Below are 11,765 nucleotides of genomic sequence, written 5' to 3' on the forward strand. Positions count from 1 at the left end.
ATTTTCTTATGGTGTTAATGTAAAAATCATTGAAAATCTTAACATGAAATTTGTAGTATTCTAACTCGCTCTGCAAAATTGAGTCTTCTTTTCCACAATGTCCGTTGTCTTCATCGTTGTATTCAGTCTGCATCACTCTTCTACGTGGTTGTTGAACTGCTCCAAAAATTCGCAAGGAATCATAAATCCTTGAACGGAAGAATAATCTGAAGCAATTCTTAAAAGTCCTTATATTAGTTTGCTATAATTCCTATGACATCAGTTTTCGTTGGGAGCTCTGCTTCAAGTAAGTGCTCATGGTCTGCCTCGTCCAAGCGTAGGCTTTGTGTTCTTAACAAAAAAGTAATGGTTATCTGGTTGTAGATGAAGAAGGGGTCTGATATATTTGACTTTTCGTATTTAATTTTTGATATATTGTTCTTTGTTGTAAACAATCTGAGATAAGCTCATTTCGCATGTTGTGGCATAGCGTTTACAATCAATGACACCAACAGTTCTGTTGCATTCCTCATATTAGTGGCGAGAAAGAACTGTAATCGGCCTATTATACGAGAATATTATGACCAATAATATAATTTTCCTATCTCCGGAAGAGATTAAAATACTTTCTAAATATTACTTGTCATGTTTTGTCAATTATTTTGTTGATACTGAAAAATATTACTCATTTGTTCAGTTAGTATAATTGTATTATTTTAATGTTAGTTTATTTATTAAAGGGTTAGTTAAGTTTATTCATAAAAGAATTAAAAAAAAAAAAAAACCAACACCATAACTCAGTCCTATCTGCTTAGTTTTTAAAAAAAAATAATAGATTGATTATAGATATAATCGTAAAGTACCGGTACCTTGAAGGTAACTTTGGAATTCAGGTTAACTGGTCGCATTACCCATAACAAAAAACAGTGATGTTTGGAAATAAATCAAAACTACTTCAACTTAATTTTCCTTAGGACTAAATGGTCCATAGGAAGTGCAGAACTCTTTGGCAGTTGTCTACACGACCAGTAGCGATAATTCGACACTAGTGAGACTTCTAACTCGATGCCACTTATTTAGATTATTTGAGACAAGAGCCCTCACCAAACGTCCTCTCTTCTTTGTAATTACTCTTGAGAAAGACACTGTTGTCCTCAGCTAACACTTAGTCAAATTAAGGCAACAATTTATTTAATCCCAATACTGTTCAATGAAAAGTTACGTGGTATTAAATATCTACTGAACTACATTACAAAAATTTTATAATACATTTTTGTATTTTAAAAAATTTAGAGCCTTAGAAGAACAATTAGAATGTAGAACAGTAACGTTATCAAAACAAATAATACGTTATGTAATGCATCAGCAGCAACACCATCATCCACTCCTCCTGGTACCTTGGAGTGGCTACATCAGTAATTGTCTTGGTGGATCCTCACGGCCCATCCTAACGACGTGTTCTGCCCATCTCAGTCTTGCAATTTCCATCATTCAAACCATATCGAACTCCTTAAACATAGTGCGCAGCTCCCAGATTTTCCTCCTTTTCCACTCTCCTCTGATGAGAATACCACCATATATATGTTTGAGGATTCTTCGACCAGGAGTTCCTGTTCACAAGCCCGGAAGGTAGTCCAAGTCTCACAACCATACAAGACTGGGCACACTATCGACTTATGAAGACAAAGATCGATTTTCCTCGAAAAAGCTCTGTTCCGACACTACTACTACCTTGGCATTGAAAAATGGAAGTTTATAAAATACAAAACCGAGAGTATGCCTGAAAATATTTTTTCAGCCGTGTTTCTTCCAGATGACATGATTTCCTTAATTAAATCAAAAGTTTGGCAAAACTGAGGTTTATTAAGGTACACGAATATGGGACAGTAGTCCCGAAATGTTGAAAAACAAAAAAGAAAATATAGAATAAAATATATTCAATTTTTTGAAATTTCTAACCTCAAAAAATTTATTGAAATTGACTTAACCAGACTTCCCAAAAAGAAATTCCAAAACATTTGTGGTTAAACTGAGTTAGTGAATTTTGATTATGGGTCTATTAAAACTGTAGCTATGCCTATTAATGATGATGATGAATGGTGATAGTGTAAATCATATAGAAAGTGACTTGTAGATAACCTTACTTCTAGCATTGTTTTTCCAAAATGCTTCTTTGTTATGCTTTGTTTTGCTGTGATTTTTTTTGTCTTCTCCTCCACATCCCTCTAATTTCTCTCTCCTCGATTGCCGGTGGGCACTTCAGAAATGTCTACTCACTCATTATTTCAATGACGAACAGAAAGAAAAACATTACTGCTTGCCCAGAGAAAATGGCTTTCTTATGCCTCTAGTGTCTTTTTCTCCCAACAGATGGCGCTAGAGTTAATGATAGGTTCTGCTAGCAGTGCCTACCTTATGGGGGCCTTTTCAGACTTTCATTGTACCCCCGAAATTTCCTATTTTACACCCACTAGGTCCTGGCATGACAGTACCTAATGTCGTGACAGCATTTTTGCACTAGTTCTTGCGCGATATTTAACAGTATATATAATTGCGGTGAAGCTACTGTCACGTTAAAACACGTTTACACTATAACTAAAACTTTAAATCACACTAAAGGTTAGATAATATGTTTTAGGACCCAATAGCTCAAATATTGTGAAATGCGTTATTTTTAAGCAACTGTATTATTTGTTCTTACATTCACAAAAAAAAAACTGTAAGTGGCAACTAGTAAAAGTTCTATTTTTCAATACACTCAATGTATTGTTGTTAGTGTAACTTTGTAATTTTTTTTTAGGGGGGGGGGGGGGTAAGTATCGATATTATCCTTAAAACTTAACAATCGATATTCCACATGTTTTTATTTTGTCAATTACCATGTTTACTACCGATCCACCATATGGGATACATTATATGATTTTATGAGCGTCTCTAAGAATGTCTACTACAGCCATGAAAGGTGAGTCTTTAGGACACTTAGATATAAAAGAAATAATTACTTTTCAATTAAATTTTATGATTTCTTCATGAAATGTCTGTAAAAACTTAGTTTGATTTAGTGCTTAAAGTCTTATGATTTGTTTAATCATAGATTTGTGTCATTTTTCTGTATTGGTGCAACAAAAACAGACAATGATAACTTACAAAAATATTAATAATCATATCTAGAAAATAATAAACTTTAATTGCACCTAGATATCACAGTGCAGACCGAGTTCCCGATGACCGCTGATGTATCAACTAATACAGTATTCCCCTCGTTCGAACAAGAGAGGTATAACCTAGATATCTTATCCTCGGTGAGTATAATATGACGTTTGTAGGTTTCTTTGTGGTTTAAATATAAATAACAACTCTTTACAATCTTGGTGAATATATATTGATATAACATAATACAATATCGATACACAATAGTAATTCACATGACAAGATCGTTCTCTTAGATAACCATATTGGGTAGGTAGCCCTAGCACTGAGTGTTGGCAGCCCCCTACATGTTCATAATATTATGCTTGTTCCAGCTACCACTTTATAAATACATATATAGACGAAAGATAGTCCGGGTTGCGGTCAATAAAGATACAAACAAGTAAAAAAAAAATTTATTAGTTGCTCTAACCCGCTTAAGAATAGGCGATACTGTCCCCAACTGATCAGAAAACTGCCACCTCCAACCTCCTAATATTGTCAGTCCATTCTCACAATTAAACATAATTTTGAAGAATGCTCTCATTTTTTACGAGCAATAAACAGGCCTAATAGGGGATATTATAAAAAAAAGAAAAAACATAGTAAGTTAAAAAAAAAAAATATGAATATATATAAAACTATATAAAAAATATAAAACTTGTTTTCTATTTATATTTTTTCTAACTTACTTTGTTTGTTTCTCTTTTATATTAATATTGTAATTAATTTGATATATTTTACAATGGTTGTATCTTATCCTCATTTAACCCTGCAACTTCGGGCAAACCGAAACGTTGGCTACCAAAAAATAGTTTTTTTTTTTTATTATTTGGTTCCTTTATTGATTGCCACCAGGAATGTCTTCCTACAGTCTATTCCTTACTCTCAGCTATTAATCTTGCAATAAATGTTCGTATCTATGATTGGCCGTACGTGAATTTGAAGAAAACTATCGAATTACGGTCTAGTAAGAAAAATAGTTTTCAACGATTTATTCATTGTCGGTCACCCACAATGCTGGTCTTCATCGGGGCTATTGTGCCAGGTTGAGATGTAAACAAAGGAACTGATTTCTTAGGAACAAAGTTTCGCCTCACTTAGTCGGGTTCCATCAGGGCTGAATTAAACTATCATTTCGAAACAAGGATTCTGACCTGAAGAATCCCTACAAAGGGTAGCAAAACGCTAGCTTACTTTGATGGTTTCTTTTAATGTTAGTTATACAATATTACGAGTTTACTAGTGAGAGAAATGCTCAGTCTTACGTTTCCAGGTCAGGGTAAAACTCAATTGTGTATTGGTGGGGAGGTAAAAGAGGGAGTAACATGAACAAGTGGCATTAACAACATCGAAGGGTTAACGCAAGGTAGACAAAAGTATAAACAAAACAGACGAAACACTTGGAAAATATAGGCGTTTATTTCCCAATATGGGCAAAATGCTCAATGGTTATTTATCATTTCCATACTAATACACTAACCAAAATACTGCTCTTATTCCCGCAGGGACTTATTCTAGTTAGAAAATATAAGTTTTAAACCCTATAGCCAAATTTCCATATATTTAACCCCATTTTCTTCACTTATGTTAAAAAACTTTTCAGCTCACAACAAAAGCCCTCCTGCAGTGAAACACTTAGCTGGCTCCTGACGTTATAAACACGTATCAGTAGTGCTATGTATCGAGGCATTATCCATTATTACAACACTATATTCTTTATTAGGGTTTTTTCCCACTGTCCCGATACCTGGTCAGGGTAGGAGCCTTTCGAGGAACCTCTTACTGCGTCCCTGGATATGTGCACATCTGTGTTTAGTTTGCCACATTCGCATATTAGATCTACTAGCTCTTGATACTTAAAGAAGACAGTTTTTGACGAGGGATCGGAATCCAATAAGCAGGCGCAAGCCCCTCCTGGACATGTCAAACTTTCCCACCACCTCTCGGGCCTGGGGTAGACGCCTACCTAAGGAGCGTTCTGTCACCTTTGACCAATGGGGAATTAAATTCAAAAATAGGGTAACGACCCAAAAGGGAAGTGGGAGAAAAGGGACAGGAGAACTAGACCAGGAAAAAGGACAGGGGAGGGAAAGGGCCACAAGACCTGGACATCCCTTATGAACGAGACGGCACTTACGGAATTTACATCCCACGCCATGAATCATTCAAATCAACAGCTATAAGTATAGATTAAACAATAAGCAATAATGTAAGAATCATATTTTATGGCAACCATTTACCTGAATCATTTTAATCATAGTAATAAACGATAAATAAGTACGTAGTCTCTTTATGTAGTTATATATTATTATATAACCCAATATACCTCCTATTATTATACTATATAATTAATGGTAACAACATAATTTTACAAATAGCCTTTGGAAAAGAATCCAATCATAATAATAGTTTTTTAGGACTCAATATATAATTAATTACTCAACTTATTTTTGGATAATTGCCTTCAGCGATTATCCTGGCATCTCGATTAAACCTCAAGGTAGTACATAGCAATAGATTAATTAAATAATCAAAACAGGTATATACTAAAACAATGTTTTCCCACCCATCGCCATAACAGGTGATATGTTTGACATGTTAAAACAGTCGTATAAGGCGCCTTCAAAAGGGAGTTATTGTTAGATTAGCTTCACTGTACTGTCTGCTGTCACACCAGAGCTAATGGGACAATACTGCTACGATAGTAATTGCTGTCATGACGTCATCTATCATACAGTTTGTACAATAGTGTAGGTAATTAAGAAGTTGTCTGGAAAAAGGGCATTAATTACGACATCATGATAGTGATATTCCATGCTGCGTTTCTCAAGGTGATTACAATGATTAATTTTAGGTTTATGGTTCTATACCGTGAACCTGATGCGCGCATCACATGTCTTTAACTTACCTCTTTGCATTGTTTAGACAATAATCCTTGAACTGTCGAGATGGTCATTTTAGTTTTATAGTCTAACACAGTGCTAACAACATACGCTGACGACACATGTATACTTTCTGTAAACAACGACCCAACTAATGCATCACAAACACTACAGGCACACATAACATCTATTGAAGAATGGTGTAAAAATTGGAGAATCAAAATAAATCCTGAAAAATCCCACCAGATCACCTTTACTCTCCGTCGTAAACCTCTGCCCTCCTGTCCTACAGTATCCTTTCTAGATACACCACTAACACCTGTTGAACAGATTCGATACTTAGGACTCCATCTTGACAAGAGACTTACTTGGAATCCACACACAAGACTGAAACGACAAGAAACTGCTTGTAGATTCCGATTGCTACAACACTTACTTGACAAACGCTCTAAACTTCCCATTCACTACAAAAAATTAGTATACACTACAATAATCAGACCAATTTGGACATATGGAATTGAGCTCTGGGGCTCCACCAAACCATCAAATTCTTCCCGCATCCAATCGTTACAATCCAAAATCCTACGTAAAATCCTTGATGCTCCTTATTACGTCACAAATAAACTCATTCATAAAGACCTTAACATCCCATTCGTTGCAGATTTGACCCAAAACAGATATGCGTCTTTTTATTCCAAACTCCTTAACCATCCTAACCCATTAATTCCTAATCTTTCATCCTTAGCAATCCCTGATAATCCTCCGAGGCGTCTGAAAAGAAGATGGCCACGGGACCTTCAGTTTAAATTAATGTTTGAAGTACCACCAATGGGTGGTTCCTTCCCAAGATTTTCAAGTGTATATGAAACATACTACATATTTACCTGTTGTATTATTTTGTACAGTTGTAAATTACAATAAATAATAGTGTTGTTAGTGGTTTTAAAGATATACAGCTCCAAATAAAAAATTATTTTTTATTTTTAACGTTTTGAAACATTTCGTATTCCATAGTCGCCATTTTGTATTCCCCTTACCTATACTTGGCAGACTCACCAATTTCGACTAGTAATTATACATAGATTTTATTGAAATAATAAGAAATTGGGGTGAGATAATTGCCTTTTAGCTCATATTGGTCTATTATACTATACTAGCTGTAGGTCCTTACAACAATAAAAGGTTTAGGGTGGAGAAGAGATCCAAAGAAGGCAGAGTGGAATAAAAGACTAATATACATTTTCAAAAATACGTAGGTCCACTTCGTACATCGTAACTCATTAACTTCTAAGGAGGAGTATTTCCTGAAAAAGAAATTCACAATTATCTCTATGGGGCTATTAGACGCCCTCTATGCTATTGATGCTATATTTAAGACGTTACTTTTAGTGGATTTGAAAATTTTAGAATATTGCAACATATAACTCGGTTATTAATTTCTACAATCAAAGTTATTACAAAAAATGTACCCTTCAATATATGATTTTTGCCTGACGGCTGTAGTTTTATCGCGTTAGATGGTAGCGTCTTGTAGTCCAGTGCAGATGGACGGTAGCTCGAGTGGTGGCCAACAGATAGTATCATGATCGCTACAAACGTAACAAAACAGCTGCTATTTCTTTATTATTCAGTATGACAATACTTTCTCTTACTGTATATTTCATATACGGGCAAGTGAAAGAAACAATCTGACTAGTAACATAACAACCATGGAAAAACAAAAATTAACAAATTCCTTCATGTTTTATATTCATGACTATCAGCAATAGCATATAGTTAATTTAAAAAAGAATATTAAAGGCACAAAAAAAGAATTAAATCTGCACACCTACAATGGTCAGGGGTGCAGTACTTTGTAAAGAAGTACTGTTACTAAACCAACGGTTGTGCAAGGAGTTCCTTTGGTATGAAATGATTTTTGAAATAGCCCAGTCCTATTGAGTAGTTGTGCCTGTTATTATTATTGTCTGTTTTTCTTGCTATTGCGGGATGAGTAAAGTGGAAAACCTAGAAGTTCACCTACCTTTTATTATTTTTTTTTTTTTTTAAACATTTAAAAATGTTGAGTAGGTAATTTTAAACCATCCTTGCCACTGTTGATTTTGGTATAAGACAATTTATGGATATTATGATTTGAGCAGTGGTGGCTCTTTCAAAATAATTAATTCTTATTGTTATTGTTACTACTATGAAAATTCATTTAAACGTAAATTTATGTTTTGCATATTTTCGTTTTTTCTACCACATACGGTTGGCTTACACTCCTACGTTTCGGCTATTCTAAAGGATAACTCATTTTTAAGATTGCAGCTACAATGCTATGATAAAGATATCATGCCTTTGTCAAAATATAGTTTGTCTATCAACCAATTTTTTTTTAATAAACAAATTTATTTATTCTAATATCATTCAAATTATACTTTCTATTACTCACTTACCTTATTACTCACTTTATCAACAATACATTAATAAATTGTATATTGAATAATATTATAATAAGTAAATTAGTATATATATATATATATATATATTTAATACCTGGTATTATATCGCCCTGGTGGGCCTTAGATGGTTAATATAAGTGTTATATTTTTTTTATTTTAACAATTCATTATGGGTAATGGTCTCATAAAAAAGACAACACTATATTCAATGTGTAATAAAAAAAAAAAATTAGAATAAAATAAATAGATACAAAGGCAAGATGACATACATTTTTTTAATATTATTGTATCTGTGATTTGTTCGTCGTGGGAGTGACGAGCGAGGCATTGGACCTAAACGGCTGTCGTCCCAGAAGAAGATTAAAAAAAATCCTTGAGAATGGCCGAAACGTAGGACTGGAGTAATAATATTGACTCTAAATGGATATTTTTTATTATATTTGATAAAAAATTCAGTCTAAAATAACAATTTTTAAAATTAAAATGGAACGCTTTAAAATTTTAAAAAAGCTTTGAAAATTGAGGTTCCAAAATTGATATCAATGATTCTGAAACTCCATTCTTCTGACCGCGAACACCCTTTTTCCAGCTACCATCTCAAACTAGAACAATTAGCTGATATCATTCATTACAGTCACTTTGGATCTTGGTGACAGGAGGTGCAGCGGACTACGAGGACTAGATCAAGCCTGACCCTGACCGACCTGCCGCCTCCGTGGAGCAACACGGTCCTGAGGGAGCGGCTGCGGTTGTTGCAGGAGGAGGCTGAGCTGGAAGAGCAGGTCCAGGCGGCGAGGATGGCGGCCCTCAGGGTCAAGAAGGAACTCCTCTTGTCCAGGATCAAGCACTTCCAGGACCGTCAGTCCGGGGGTGCTTCTTCTCTGTCCGTAGAGTGAATAGAACCTGATTTTGTAGAAAAATTTTTTTTTTTTTTTTAATTAAGTAATTCAGTTATAAGGACTATTAGTTAGCTATCTAAACTTTAAAACGCAGGATTGAGGAAAGATTGCAATAGCAACTAAAAGAGATAATCTACCTTTTTCAATGGTGGATCTTTTGGGTCAACTGGACTGCAGGACAACGGGACAACGGGAGTCTATCTGGAAGATTTAGGCATAGAACTAATCTTCTCGGTAGGCAAGTACTCGAATGTTTTTCAGGCAGAAGTATTTTCAATAAGTATGAGCAGATATCACAGTACATTTAGTATTTTGCTGAATCGGGGGAGCTTCGTCAAAAATTTTTCAAAAAAAATTTTCTAGATGGTTCCCAATCCTTATTGTATGACAGTAGTTTTTGTAATACTTTTTAGTGATTTATTAAATGTTTTTCATTATAAATAAAGGTTAAATTATTTACATTTGTATAATGTTTTTTAAATTAAGAAGTTCACCTTATATTTTTCTTTAAAATGGTATTTATTACATTCCAAAACAAATGCCTAAGAATTGCGAACAACATATTACACAAGAATAATAAGGGTTCATTCAGTACTAAATATAGACCCCGTGCAAGAATACAAATTGACTCATAATTCTTTTAAATCTAGCCCTAACTCTTAAAACCCTTTGCTAACTGGAATAGGAAACAATAATGAAACAACGTCCCCTGGTTATTAACAAACATAAGTGAATAAACATTTATTGTAGTTAAATGAGTATATGTTCGGTATTAATTTTTCTTTTTTTCAAAATTGGCTCGAATTTTTTTTTCTTTCAGTTTATTTTTACTAAAATGTAAAACATTTAAATATTATAAGTAGCAAGGAAAGGAATCGCGTAAAGACAATTGTACGTACTAATCTTAAAATAAAAACTTTTTATTATGTAAAAAAAGATACATTTTTTTAAAATATAAACAATGGTATGTTATGTAATCTTCTTATTGAGAAATCTGGACGACGTTACGAAAAGATTTCCTTAGTTCAGTGGAAGGCCTTCGGCAGCTGAAGACTGCCTTCTCCAAATTAGATAAGAGCCGCTTCTTGAGGAACGCCAGGGCTCCGACGTAGCGCTCGAAGAGGTAAGGTACCTGTTCGAAGAGCCCCTCCAGGCTGGCCAGAGCTCGCTGCGGTCCCGGCCGACACGTCCCGTTCTCGTCCACCGTCCCGTCCGGGCACTCGTTGAGGCAGAGGGCGCCCCTTGGTCCTGAGAAGCACACGCCTCCACTCGCCGTGCAGCCGAATGCACATTCCGTCTTGTTCCCGCACATCGGACCCTCGTCGGAACCGTCTCCGCAATCGTCCCAGCCGTTACAAACCGTCGCCAGGGGAACGCATTCCTTATTGGCGCAAAGAAAGTTGCTATTCTCGACGTTGCAGGTAGCAGCGCTGTTTAACTCTTTACATTTCTCCTCATCCGAACCATCTTCGCAGTTCTTTATGCCGTCACAAACCTGTTCCTTCTTGATGCATCGGAGATCCCTGCAGTGAAACCCGTTGAAACAGTATCTTGTACAATTTGCCGTTTCGTCGCTTTTATCTGCACAGTTTTGCTCACCATTACATACACTCTCATAAGGTATGCAGTCTCCATTCTTGCATTGGAATTCAGAACAATTTGCTTGTGTTTTATTTTCTTTTAAGTCTCCTTGTGAACCTTCTTCTGTGACCTGTTCGTATTCATCTTCTGTTGATCTTCGACACCGTGTGTGGTTCTTTGGTTCAGTTGCACAGTTCTTTGCTTCAAGTGTACAGGTCGTCACTCGACATTGAATCTTCTCAACTTTTTCTTTGAGCCAGTGGACGATTTGATCCACGCAGTAGTAATCTCCCGGCCTGCAGTTTAGATGTCTGTTATCTCCTAGCCTTTGGTAAATGTCTATTGCAGAAAGGATATCTGACAACCTATCCTTTATTTCTAATCTCAAGCTGATTAGAGGAGTCTCCAGTTTCATTATATCAGTTTTAAATGAATACAGTAGATCATCCAGTTGCTGATGAACAGATGTACAAAATGGCCGCACTTCACTCCGTTCCAGGTAAGGCGTATTATCGATCTTGTACAGGAAGTCCATGGTATTATGTTTTTCCTTTGATAGGAAATCTTCGATTACTTTTGATACTTCTTCTCCAGTCCTAGAATATTTCATTACAGTTTGCTTGAAATTTTCTAGTACCTGCCATGTTGTTCCATAAACACCCCATTTCGTCTGAAAACAAAAACAATATATTGGCAGATTATTGATTGACCGTGTGTAAAGATGAAAGGAATAGGGTCCGGGTGCGGTCAAAAAAACTCAAATAGTAGAATTATACTATTTTATTGAG

At 35.3% G+C, this 11,765-nt stretch overlaps 2 protein-coding genes across 3 annotated transcripts in view; one reads left to right on the forward strand and one right to left on the reverse strand.

Moving 5' to 3' along the window:
• Positions 1-2,846: 2,846 nt before the first annotated feature.
• LOC106683927 (uncharacterized) lies at positions 2,847-9,411 on the forward strand. Of its 2 annotated transcripts, none has more exons than XR_001343622.2 (3): positions 2,847-2,941; positions 3,178-3,281; positions 9,132-9,411. XR_001343622.2 is itself a non-coding variant. In XM_014425694.2 (3 exons), the coding sequence occupies exons 1-3, from the start codon at positions 2,920-2,922 to the stop codon at positions 9,391-9,393; spliced, it is 366 nt and encodes a 121-aa protein (XP_014281180.1). In that variant the 5' UTR covers positions 2,847-2,919; the 3' UTR covers positions 9,394-9,411. The 2 variants fall into 2 exon arrangements, 1 of the variants encoding a protein (XP_014281180.1); XM_014425694.2 differs by having other exon boundaries at positions 9,154-9,411.
• An 889-nt stretch (positions 9,412-10,300) lies between these two features.
• Positions 10,301-11,765, reverse strand: part of LOC106683926 (uncharacterized) — a 7,733-nt gene continuing 6,268 nt past the window's right edge. Inside the window, exon 2 of the mRNA XM_014425693.2 lies at positions 10,301-11,647. Within this exon, the coding sequence (XP_014281179.1) occupies positions 10,379-11,647 (1,269 nt within the window). The 3' untranslated portion in view covers positions 10,301-10,378. The remainder of the gene's footprint in view (positions 11,648-11,765) is intronic.

The sequence above is a fragment of the Halyomorpha halys genome, unplaced genomic scaffold, assembly GCF_000696795.3.
Source record: "Halyomorpha halys isolate HHAL.00 unplaced genomic scaffold, Hhal_1.1 Scaffold530.1, whole genome shotgun sequence".
Classification (NCBI taxonomy): domain Eukaryota; kingdom Metazoa; phylum Arthropoda; class Insecta; order Hemiptera; family Pentatomidae; genus Halyomorpha; species Halyomorpha halys.